Raw genomic sequence first — 12,485 nt, forward strand, 5'->3', positions numbered from 1 at the left:
CGCTGTACCACTGAGCCACAAGCCCAGCCCATGGAAGTGTTTTCTTTTCTTTTTTTATACATATCTTTATTTTGTTTATTTATTTTTATGTGATGCTGAGATCAAACCCAGTGCCTCACATGTGCGAGGCGAGCCCTCCACTAGTGAGCTATGACCTCAGCCCATGGAAGTGTATTCTTAATAGAACAGAGTTAACTTGAAGAAGAAATTGTTTGGAAAGACAATAAAGCCAAGTTGCATTTAAAAATATTGCTGTTGCTGCCAATTCAGATGAGGAAGAGTAACAGCAAAAAAACCTTTCACTGGACTGAGATCACATCCCAAATGTCCACAAGTTCTGGTTCACTTTGCTGTCTACTCCTCCTGACTGAAGCCAACATGGAAATGGTTGTTATTCATTTCCCAGGAGCACTGTAAATTACACTGTGATATTTCAGTAAAAACAACAATGACAACAACAAAAAAAAATTGCCAAGGCTGGCCTTGAATTCACAATTCAGCAGCCTCAGCTTCTAAAGTAGCAGGGACTAGACTCTGATTTAATACTTCATTTTCAAAATTAGCTTCAGTGAAGCTCCAAAAGAGCCCCAGATTCCTCTTCCCCAAAATGACTAGATCCTACTCTGTGTTCCTCTTTCATTTTATATATTTACTTATCTCTGCTTCACCTGCCATCTTCCAGAGATCAACAGACATAAGTTGAATCTGAATGAATTTACTGCTTAAATAAAAATTCAAAAAAAAATGGGAGTAATGAAAATGTGTTAGTATGAAAAAAAAAATCCCAGATAAGAATACACTATTAAGCAAAAAAGAACAAGCTGTCAGTTGCACATGGTGTGTATGAATGTTTGTAACAGTACACAAACCACCTGTGGATACCTCTAAGGACAGGAAAGGAATCCAAAAGAGCCTTTTCCCTTTACATCCTTCTTCTATGGCATGTATTGCACTTATATTTTCAAAGCTTCAAATATAATAATTTTGTCAAAGAATATTGTTTTCCAGGAAAAAGAACCCAAATATCAATTTTAAATCCAAGTATAACTTAGGTTCTCTAGTATCCATAAAATCAAAACTGTTTTCAACTGCTTTCATAACTAAAAGTCTGAAAAACACAGTATCAGCATAATAGCAGGTGCAGTGGCACATGCCTGTAATACTAGCTACCCTAGAGGCTAAGGTTGGAACACTTGAGTTCAAGGCCAACCTAGGCAACAAGCATAGTAAGAGTCTATACATGCAACCCCCCCCCACCCCGCCAAAGTTAGAATCAGCTTATCTCCAGAATAGAAGCCATATCAGTCTTTTTTTTTTTAACTAAAATATGACAATGTTATTTATAGCACTCCTAGGAAACAAATAACGGGCCCTTTCCATGTTACAAACTCCACCATTCTGCATAAAATGGCCACTCCTGGGATGCAGTATAATAAGTACTGAGTGGACACAATTTGGAATCTGAATGATCTGAGTTGGAACCTAGCTCTGTCATTAGTTGGATGATCACATTCTTCAATCTGTCTCAGCCTCAATTTCCTCATTAGAAAAGTAAATGATACCATCTATCAAAACCCCTAAACCCATGTTTCCCAAGAACCTCCGATGGGACATAAGATTGCTTTATATGGTTATACGGACAAACATGTTTCACTTGAATGACAAACATTTATGATCTCAGGCCTGGGATGTTATTGCTTAGGGTCAGACAAAGGGGGTAACCAATGACAAGAATTGCATGGTCTTTAGTAATTGAATCTTCACCAAGGTGGATGGAGAAAATGGAAACTTCCTATGCCCTTAGCTTACAGCCAACTGAAGCTGGGAAGGGTAGGAAAGAGGTGTCGCCCTTCCCTCAACCCAGGTGCAAACTACACTCAAAATATGCATTGCCCATGGTCACTGAGACCTCACCAAGCAACCAGCCAGCTCCAGGTCTTACACCTGCATCTCAGGAAGCAGCCATGACAGTGCTGGCTGCAGAATCCACCTATTCTGAAGAGCAGATCCTGGGGTCTAGCACCTAAGTCATGTGTACACAAGGCCGGGTATATATTTTTGTCAACTGATTAGATCTATTGATTTAGTAACTTTTTTACTTTCTCTTTTGCCTTAAAAAATATGGGTGACCATTTAGTAGAAGTTAGGCTTTTCTTTACAATTATCACATAATAATCTCCTTTTAAAATACATTTAAATATAAAAAGTGACTGAAGATTGAGTAATACTGCTGTAAGCCAACTGGAGACTCTCCTGGTAACAGCACCAAGGGATACTTTATGAGGCACAGCTGATTTCATCTTCAATTCTGCTCCCCACTGGGAACAGTCCTGGCTGCACAAGAGTTCCATTGGGGCAACTTTACCATCTCATTTCTTGCATCTTTTCTAAATGTACTTTTCATTACCTGTACATTAGATTCAAAAAACATCTCAGCATCTCAGCAGGAGTAACATTTCTGAGTAAAATGTCAGACTTTTAAATGTACTTGTCATTGCCCCTCCTCCATTATTATTTAGAACAATTTCCAAGCTTCCAAAAAGATACATGGATACAAAGTTCTTCAAAAAAAGCTAAACATAAAGTTACCAGGCAAAATCCACTCCTAGGAATATATCCAAGAGAAATGAAAACATGTTCACATAACCATTTTTACTAGACTGCCCATAACAGCATTATGCTTCAAGGTCAGAAGATGAAAATAACCTAAATGTCCATCAACAAATGAAAGGATAAACATGTGGCCTAGCCATATAAGGGAATACTATTTAGCCACAAATATGACTAAGGAATTGACACATAAAACTATATGCATGAACACTGACAACATTATGCTAGCTCAAAGAGGCCAGTAATAAAAAGCCACATCTTGTATTATTATTCCATTTATATGAAACATTTAGAATACGTGAATTCAGAGACAGAAAGTAAATTTGTGATTGCCAGGGGTGAGCAGGGAGAGGGAATGAGTGTAACTAGTAATATGTACAGGGTTTCTTTTGGGGGTAATGAAAATTTTCTAAAATTAGATAGTGTGGTGGATGCACAACTCTGCAAATATATACTAAAAACATTGAATTATACTGTAGAAGGGTGGATTTTAAGTTATTTGGATTTTATGTCTATAAAGCTGTTATTTTTTAAATATAGTGTAGACCTACAAAGTTTTCAACAAGATCTGGCAATTTTTTAATATCTTACTACAATTGCTTTTTCTCTTTCTCCTGCACCACAAACAAGAACAGATACATGTGCACAGTTTATGGTGGGACCATCTGAGATTTAGTTACTTTAACACTTTGCTTCTAAATACTGATGTCGAATATTCTCCCATGTAATCAAAATACAAATAGCAACACTGGGGAAATTCAACGCAAATAAAAAACATTATTTAACATATAGTCCATATTTAAATTTGTTTTTATCAAAAATTGTGCTTAGTATTTGGTTCCCATGTTCCTTTAGGTGTGTTTTAATCTTGAAAACCTCTCCTGCCTTTTCTTTAGGACACCAATGTTTCTGAGCTATCTCGGTCAACTGTTGAACTGAATGACCCTCAAGTGGGTCATGCCTGGTTTCTTTATGAACCCATGCAGATTAAATATTTTTGGCAAGAATACTACATAGGTGATTGTGTCCTTTTCAGTGCATCAGGGGTGTGTAACCTCAGTCAGTCTTGTCAGTGGTGATAGGAAGGTGGTGTTCTTGTTGACTTTAGTTCTGTGTGGTGACTAGAAGAGTCATCCATTATAAAAGCAGCATCTCCATTTGTTAAGTAATAACCTGAGAGGTGGTCATTTGAGTCTGTACAATTATTAGGTTTCCCCAACTCTTACCCAAACATTTTAGCATTCATTCAAGATCTTTGCCTGGTATTCTGCCCCATTTGACACCACTTTGCATTCATGTGACGAAGGAATGACATCAATTTTATTCCAAAGAGCATGGGAATAACAACCCTAGCTCTTGAACATCAGCATCTCCCAGTATCTCTATAGTGGGACCTTGTCAATGATATTTTAAAATTCTCCAGAGTGACTGATTTTGATGTAGATAAGGGTTCAGATTCCAAGTTGAAGGAAACTTCCAATATTCTCATTTTGCAAATAAGGAAACCAAGGCCCGTGGGAGGCCAATGGCACAAAACTTGTGAACGATGTAAAGGTTTGCTTTTTTTGACTTGCTTTTAATATGCCATTCCTTCCCAGAAAAGGTGTAACTTTATGTTGTTAGAAGTGACCACTGCCTAAGTATGTTTCTACCAGATGTGCATACCTATGCTCTCAAACTTAATTGTCCTTTTCGTTCAAGAGCCGGCTGCGGCCACATTAGGGGGTTGGGAAAGGGGCGTCTGTCTGATCATCAACTCCTCCGTCCGAGGGCTCCGTGTGACAGGTCAGGCCTGGGGTCCCGCGGCGCACAGGACGTGCGAGGCCAGACAGCCGCAGCGCCGGCGCCGCGCCCAGGCCCTTGCGCGCCCCGCAGACGCCCTCCAGGGCCCCTCACGCAGCAGCAAGTAGCACGCGGGACGCACCTGGGGGACACACCTGGCAGAAGCGCACCTGGCGGTGTCATTCCGCCTCGCCCAGGGTCGCCCAGAGGTGTGGGGGGCGCTAGAGACAACGGAATACCGAGGCCCGGCCACCCCTCCACTTACCCCGGCGTGATAAACTTTATTCGCTCTTTTAATCTTGATGTCCAGGGAAGTCCCCATCTCAGATTCAACGGAACGACCACCACTTCCGGCCGCGCGTGACCCGAGGGAGGTGTAGCCCCGCCCCCTCCCTCTCCGCCAGCCGTGGAGTCACGTGACTTCGCACTCTACGTCGGCGTGACTCTCCGGACTCGATAGGGAGTAGGCCCCACGCTTTCCTCCTTCCGGCGCAGGGGCGGGTCTTAGCGCGGGCAGCGGGACTCGCACCCTAGCCCCACCCACGCCAGGAGTGGGGGGCGGTACTCAGATAGCCCCACCCCTTCCGCAAGGACTGTCTTTCTTCGGAAATACACCTTTCTCCCTCCTTCAGGGAGGAAAGGGGGAGGTCGCCGCTCTCCCGGCGTGCCCCGCGGCAGGGGGCGGGACCGAGGCCGTCTTGCCGGCGCGCCTAGTGCTGGAAGGCTGGGTCTCCCATCAGGCTGTGCGGCACAGAGCTCTGCGCTGCAGAGGTGGCTTCAGGAGGTTACAGCTTGGGAATGCGGTCCTTCCTCACACCTGTTTCCTCCCTTCACCTCCAGCCGACCCCCTCTTCCTCCCCGGGATTCTATGGAGCCGGCACCCGCTCTGCCTCTCCCCGGCCTGGCGCCATTCTCCGCCCTCCCACGGGAGCACCCCGGTCACCCGCTGGGGTGCGGCCCCGCGCTCGCGTCCTGCGCAGCGCTGATTGGCGGCCGGGCGCCCGCCCCGCCCTTGCCGGCGCCGAGCCAAGGTCTCGCGAAGCGCGCGCGGGGTGACCTCGGTCGGCTCGGAACCGCGGCGCTGGGTCAGCCGCCAGCCCAGCTCCGCGCGCCGCGAGGGGTTGTGGGTATTCCCCAGGCGCGTGTCCTGGAAGCGGGTGCTGAATATTCAGCGTGCGCCGCGGCGCGGGCCGCGACGGGGCGGGGAGGCACGCTCGCATGCCCGGGCTCGCAGATTGGTTGGAACTGCACGATTCGAAGCTGGAACGGACCTGCCTGTTCTTCTTTCTATTCCCAGCAACAACTCACTGAAGTAGACAGCAGCTACTGGGGAAAGGGGATACTGCCTCCAGCCAGGACAAGCAGTACAGTGTTGAGCGCAGACTACATTTATTGAAATAAGATCTCTTGTAAATGCTTACGTAGAGATTTTCCCTGTAAGCGGAAGGTCAAATTTTGTTATGATAACTGATTTAAATAACGTGAAGAAGTGGGGTTTTTAAAACATTCCTTGATTCTGATCTTTTTTTAAAAAAAGCATTACTTTTAGGACAACAGTCTCTCTATTAAATGATTTCATGAATTAATATCTCAGAAGATCCTCTCTTAAGCATTTAAAGTGTTTCTTGGGCGGGCCGTGGTGGTTCTATAGTTGCAATTGCTTTTGAAGGTTACTAAATGTGGTGTTTCCCAGTATTCAGTTGTCAGTTTTCAGCTCCTCAGCTCTCAGGGCTTCCCTCTTGTCTTAAAGATCTTTCTGTCGACTCAGACCCATCAATTCTAAAACAATTCATTAGGGACTTAATAATCACTAGTCCATATGCAATTCAAGAAATGGATTCCTCTTCACTAGACTCACCCATCATTTTTAAGTGGTTAGAAAAAAAAACAACTCAGTAGTCTATGCAGAGAAATGGGAAAAGAAACGTAGTCACTTTCTAGGCTTGTTTTTTACAGCTTACTTTGCTTAGTTTACAACTGTTCCTCGAGGACACCATATTGTTTTTGTCTTTGTAAGTTGTCCACAATGTTTGTGGAAGGCTGGTGCAATATAAAGAGCTCTTTCCAGCAGTTAACAGTGTGACCTGTGGTGACCCCGTTCCCCCAGTTCAGGACAACACCGAAGGACCATCTATTTAAGTGCCAAACAGAACAGTCCATTTTTTCCTAATCACTGCTCTTCCTATCTTTTTCAGTCCTTAATCTCACCTTTGACATACCATAACTTTTGGTCAATTTCAGTTACTAAGTTATTATACTATGTCAAAGTGTCAACCTCATGGCTTCAATAGGACGCCTATTCCTTTGGGTGGGAAGGGTGCAAGTTGTGGTTCTGGCTTTCAGACCTTCAAGGCCCCACTGCTGTTGAAGGGAGGAAGACGAGGAAATGAGGCAAGCATCCTAACTAGAGGCTGCTGGAATTGTCTCAGTTGACCTTGCTTATCTGGATAACTGGCCCCTATTTGAAACTTGATGTGGGGCACAGATGGGAAGTCACAGTGGGGCCTTCTTCCCTCCAGACAGTTCCATTGGAAATCAGTCTCAGCTTGATCTTTTCCAGCACTAACGTCAGCATCCATCAGTACACCCCCATCTTAGATGAAGTTCCAGCAAAACAGTTTTGAACCATAAGAAATACACCTCTGCCATAGGAAAGCCTGGACTAAAGGCTGCCCTGTGTCCACCCTTATCTACTCTACTATCCTTCTTAAATCTTGTTCCTTTCTGAAGTACAGATGGGAATAAATCAAGGGGAATCCTGATGAAACAGACCTGCCTGCACCAAATGGAATGCAAGCCCCTCCAGTGGACTTCACTGGCACCTTGGAGAGATCATTTTATGGCGGCTCTGCTACATCACTTCCCATCTGAAACACCACTGGGGTCCACAAGGCCTGCCACCTCTTTTCATTTCCTCCACTGCCTTCCTGAATAGACTGGGACAGAGAGCATTGGCAAAGTTTTTGGTAGAAGCAGAGCCAGATCTGCAGCTTTATATTGAGGTTTGGGGAAAGTGACCCCAATTATAGGTATGTTATTGGAAGATGGAATACTGTGCCCTCAAGGTTCATTTGTAAGCCTAGGGTTAACTCTGGGACAACAGGAGATATCCCACTAAGCATTTTTAAGTGGATGCTGTGGGTTGTCTGTCCTGATCCTCACATTTGCTGAGCTGCTGGGAGTTTTAGTCTTAACTGCTCTCAGAACTTTCCCTTAGCATAAACTTAGCCTTGTCCAAGGTCATGATCCACCCCCGCTTTTATTCTTTTCAAAAATGTGGAACACTTCACAGATTTGTGTGTCACCCTTGCAGGGCCATGCTAATCTTGTCTGCATTAGTCCAATTTTAGTATATGTGCTGCTGAAGCAAGCAGGTTCATGATCCCTTCTTATGGTATAGGGCAACCCATGTTTGATGACTAATTGTTAATAGAATATAAAGGCCATTTCCCCATTCCCCCAGTTCAGGATAACACTAAAGAACCATACAGGTGCCAAAGCTTTCTGTGTTATCAATTTGCTGTGTAACAAATTACTTTAGCATTCAGTAGTTTAAAACAAATAATTACTACAGTGTCTGTGGGTCAGGAACTCAGTACCAACTTAACTGTGTGGCTCTGGTGTAAGGTCTCAGATAGTTGCAGTCAAAGAGTTGGACAGGGCTACGTCATCTAAAGCTTAACTGAGGCTGGAAGATCCACTTCCAAGGTGGCCCTCGCTTCATCTCCACAGGCTGCTTGACAGGCCTCCCAGTATGGCAGCTAACTTCTAGACCAGGCAGTCCAAGAGAGAACAATTGGAGTTGTGCAGCCTTGTATGACCTAGTCTCTAAAACCTCATATCTACTCTTCCATTCATTAGTAAGCAGTCACTAAATCCAGACCACTCAAAGGAATGGAGTTTTGGGTTTTGTTTTGTTTTTTTTAACCTTTGGAAGGGAACATCAAAGAACTTGTGGACATAGTTCAAACCATTCTCCTCCTCATTAAGTATGGAGCCTCTGTTGTGATTGCATCACTGTTGAACTTATTCCTCTGTCCAATCATGCTTCCTACACCCCACCTCTCCATATCTGTTGAGAGTCTCCCCCAATAAACTTCCTGCACATTAAATTTCTATTTCAAAGTCAGCTGCCTAGTAACCCTGAAATAATCCTGAAATAATCCTGTTACCCTAGCTTTCTGACTTGACCTACCATAACAATCTTAAGGTATAGGAGTAATTATTCTTCCCTTGTCTGTAAAATGGCAGCACTGAGGCAAAGAAAGATGAATGCACTTTCCTAAGGAGATGTAGAAACTCGGCGGCTTCCACCAAGAGTTCACGTATAGGCTATCACTGGTCACTGTGCTGTGTATGTGTGCACTACAAATTCCTGGGCACATAAAACGAAGGGAGGCCACTATCTTAAAAGATCAGACAAAAGGGGACTGGGGTTCTGGCTCAGTGGTAGAGTGCTCATCTGTTGTGTGTGAGGCACTCGGTTGGATCCTCAGCACCACATAAATGTAAAATAAAGATATTGTGTCCACCTAAAACTTAAGAATAAATATTTTAAAAATAAATTAAGCAAATAAATAAAGGCATTGTGTCCATCTTCTCTCTCTCTCTCTCTCTCTCTCTCTCTCTCTCTCTCTCTCTCTATATATATATATATATATATATATATATATATATAATTTTTAAAAACAGATCAGACAAAGGATTGCCAATCAAATGTGAAGGCAAACAGGAATGCAGTGTTAAAGGCAATTTTAAAGGAACAAATGGTGTGATTTTTATCAACTGATAGTGAAGATAGAACATTAAAACCATTGAAGAATAACACAGTGCATTACTTTGCTAGGGGGGCCATAACAAAGTACCACAACTATGTGGCTTAAAGCCACAGAAATTTATTCTCTCATTCTTCTGGAGGCTACAAGTTCAAACTCAAGACAGCAGAATTGATTCATTCAGAAGACTAGGAGGGAAAGATCTGTTCAGTCTTCTCTTCTTGGCTGTCCTCTCTCTCTTGTCTCTACCTGGTATTTTTAAATGTGTCTTCATGTTCACATGGTGTTCTTCCTGTTTTACTGTGTGTCTCCAAACTTTCCCTTTTTGCAAATACAGCAGTCATATTGTATTAGGTCACACTAATGACCTATTTTTAACTTGATTATAAACACCCTGTTTCCAAATACAGTAACATTCTGAAGTACTAGGGGGTTAGCACTGTGAATTTTGCAGGAACACAATTCAACTCAGGATGTATAACAATAAAACTTGTACAAAAAAATCCATAGAGATATATGTACTAAGACAGTTGATAGGAGATAAATACAGTTTATCAGAGATTGGATAAAAAATAAAGACAGAGAATTTTAACAAAATAAGGGGTATAATTGATTAATAAAACAGAATCAAAGGGAATTCACTTTTCAAGTGTCGATGATGTTTATATAAACATGAGCAATCATGAATTATGCTCTTCCCTCGTGGATTGAGTACCCTATAAAAGGGACTGAAGGGACCTAGCTAATACTTTTCCCTTACATGTCTTCCTCTAAGTTAAAATATAAAGTTTGGACCTTCCAGAGATGTTCAAAGAACCATCTTGGAAGCAGATACCTGGCCCTCACAAAGCAACAAATCTATCAGTGCCTTGATCTTGAGCTTCCTAGCCTCCAGAACTGTGAGAAATAAATGTGTTTTAAAATAAATAATACAGTCTATAATATTTTGTTATAGCAGCACAAACGGGCTGAGACAACTGCATACTGGTCCCAAAGAAAATCTCAAATCCAATTAACTGAGTATGTTCCAGATACTTTAGCAAAACTTTAACCACTTGGCAATTAAGCTACACTTTCCAAATATATCAGGTCAAGGAATAAATAAAAAAAAATAACAAAGAGTGAATATTTGATACCCAAACCTCTGGAAAGAAAAGAAAAATTATTTGAAAAAGAGTTTGGCTAGAAGAGGAGTGTGGGGCAGTGGGAGGAGTTTTGGTTGGGACAAAGTGATACTCAATCAAAGCACATGTTGGTCATTGTTGAAGCGGGGTGATTGGTCATGGTCTTGTGGACACTTGAATTTCATAATAGCAAGAGACAAGATAAATATACACCATAGGATAATATTTTGAAATATTAAGCTAACACAGTTTTTTAATTCCTCAAATTTCCTAGTAGGTGCTTCCCAACTCTCCCTCTATCAAATTTACACCACCAAAACACAAAATGTGTGATAAAGAGCATTTTCTTAGATATGAATATATCCACTATAGAGGAGGGGGTTTGGAAAGAGAGGAGAGCCAGAATAGGTGTTAGGGTGGAAACTGGCTACCCCTTGGGATATGGGTCCCTGTCATCGATGGGGATGGCAGAGCTGTGACCTGCAAGAGTGAGTGAGAGATGACTCAGCCACAGGGGTTTTGGGCCAAATCTAGCAATCCCTGTAGTTGTCTTGGTATGGCCTGTGTGGAGAGATTGCAAACTCTCCAGCTGCCACTGTGGCAGACACCCATGGAGCATGACACTTAAACCATATGCCTCTCTCCACCCTAGACAGAATACTTTAGGTGAGGAGAATGGAGAAGTAAAAGAGAAGTCTAAAACACTATCACTGAGTTCCACATGGATAGTAGGATTGATTCCCCCAGCCTGCCCTCAGCAAAAGTGGTTGCTGGAGAACTAGACTGGGCTAATTCATAGAAAAATAAAGACTGTTGATTTTTAGGCCATCTATGTGTTGTGCCTGTAAATTTTAAGACAGTTACATATACAAAAATCAATAGGCTTTTCTATTTACAGCAATAACCCATTAGAAAATAAAATGAAGGTAGGGAGTGTCTTCTTAAGAGCAATAAAAATATAAAATATTTGGAGTAATTGGAATGTGATATATGCTTGTGTCACATAGATAAAGCTATAATGCTGAATTTAAAAATATAAAATGTGAAAAATGGAGAGTTTTATAGTATTTCCAAATTGGGAATCTAAACATTTTTAAAGGTTCAGTGATATAAAATTAATTTTTAGGTCTAATTAATTCCTCTTAATATCCCAGTAATTTTAATGACAAAATTTATGAAATTATATTAAAGGAGCATTTTGAAGTGGTATATCTTTTTAAAAATCTATTGTAGAGCTACCCTGCACACCTGTAATCCCAGCAACCAGGGAGATTGAGGAAGAAGGCTCACAAGGTCTAGGCCAGCCTCTGCAACTTAGCAAGACTCTGACACAAAAGAAAAGAGGCTAGGGATGTAGCTCACCTGTAAAGCACCCGTGGGTTCAATCCCCAGTAACCAAAAAAAAAAAAAAGTTGATTGTAAGAAAAAAGGCCCTCTTACAAGTAAAATACAGTAAGACTATAAGCATTAAAACAGCATCATTTTGACGTAAGATCAATGGAATAAAACAGATAGTTCAGAACAGATTTCAACATATTAGAGTATAAGATTTTGTTTTATTTATTTTTATTGTATATATTTAAGTTGCACATAAGATTTTAATATATGATAAAAAAGGCATCACTAGAATAAGGGATTACTTGGTAAATTATATTAGACTAAGTGGTTTCATATTTAGAAGAAAATTTCATTTAGATTTTACTATCATATCATAAATCAAAACAGACTGAGGGAGAAAGAAGAAAAGATCCAGTTGGATTAAAGAATTCAGGAAATAATAAAACATGTGAAGGCAGAGAAAAAACCTACATGAAAAAAAAACTGTTAAAGTCTTTAAAAGATGCAACAGTTGATTTAAACAGAAGGAATAACATACCATACTTTTGGATAGGAAGACATCACATCAAAACAAATGTTAATTTTCCCCGACTTAATTTATAAATGTAAAACAGTACTAATAAATATATTGTCTTCTCTTTATATCTGGAGCCAGGTCAGTTGATTACAAAGTTTGTTTGGAATCATAAGTAATCAAAAGTAGCCCAAGAAAGTCCCACCTGGAGCTGAGCAGGTGAGGAGGGAAGTTCCTGGGCCATGTCATGTGGAGAGGAACATTTGTGACCGGTTTCAACCAGCAGGGGTGAGAGCTCAGGACCCAAGCCCTAACAGGTGGGCAGCTTGAGCTTTTGCACTT

The 12,485-nt window shown here is 41.6% G+C and overlaps 1 protein-coding gene across 3 annotated transcripts in view; it reads right to left on the reverse strand.

Annotated features, from left to right (window-relative positions):
* Positions 1-5,287, reverse strand: part of VPS26C (VPS26 endosomal protein sorting factor C) — a 48,260-nt gene extending 42,973 nt beyond the window's left edge. The window contains exon 1 of one of the 3 annotated variants that reach the window (XM_081300673.1): positions 4,658-5,287. In XM_081300673.1, the coding sequence (XP_081156799.1) occupies positions 4,658-4,714 (57 nt within the window). In that variant the 5' untranslated portion in view covers positions 4,715-5,287. The remainder of the gene's footprint in view (positions 1-4,657) is intronic. The other 2 variants (XM_081300672.1, XM_081300671.1) reach the window with 2 other exon arrangements.
* Positions 5,288-12,485: the final 7,198 nt, after the last annotated feature.

The sequence above is a fragment of the Spermophilus citellus genome (assembly GCF_964194105.1).
Source record: "Spermophilus citellus genome assembly, chromosome: 7".
In the NCBI taxonomy this organism is placed as follows: domain Eukaryota; kingdom Metazoa; phylum Chordata; class Mammalia; order Rodentia; family Sciuridae; genus Spermophilus; species Spermophilus citellus.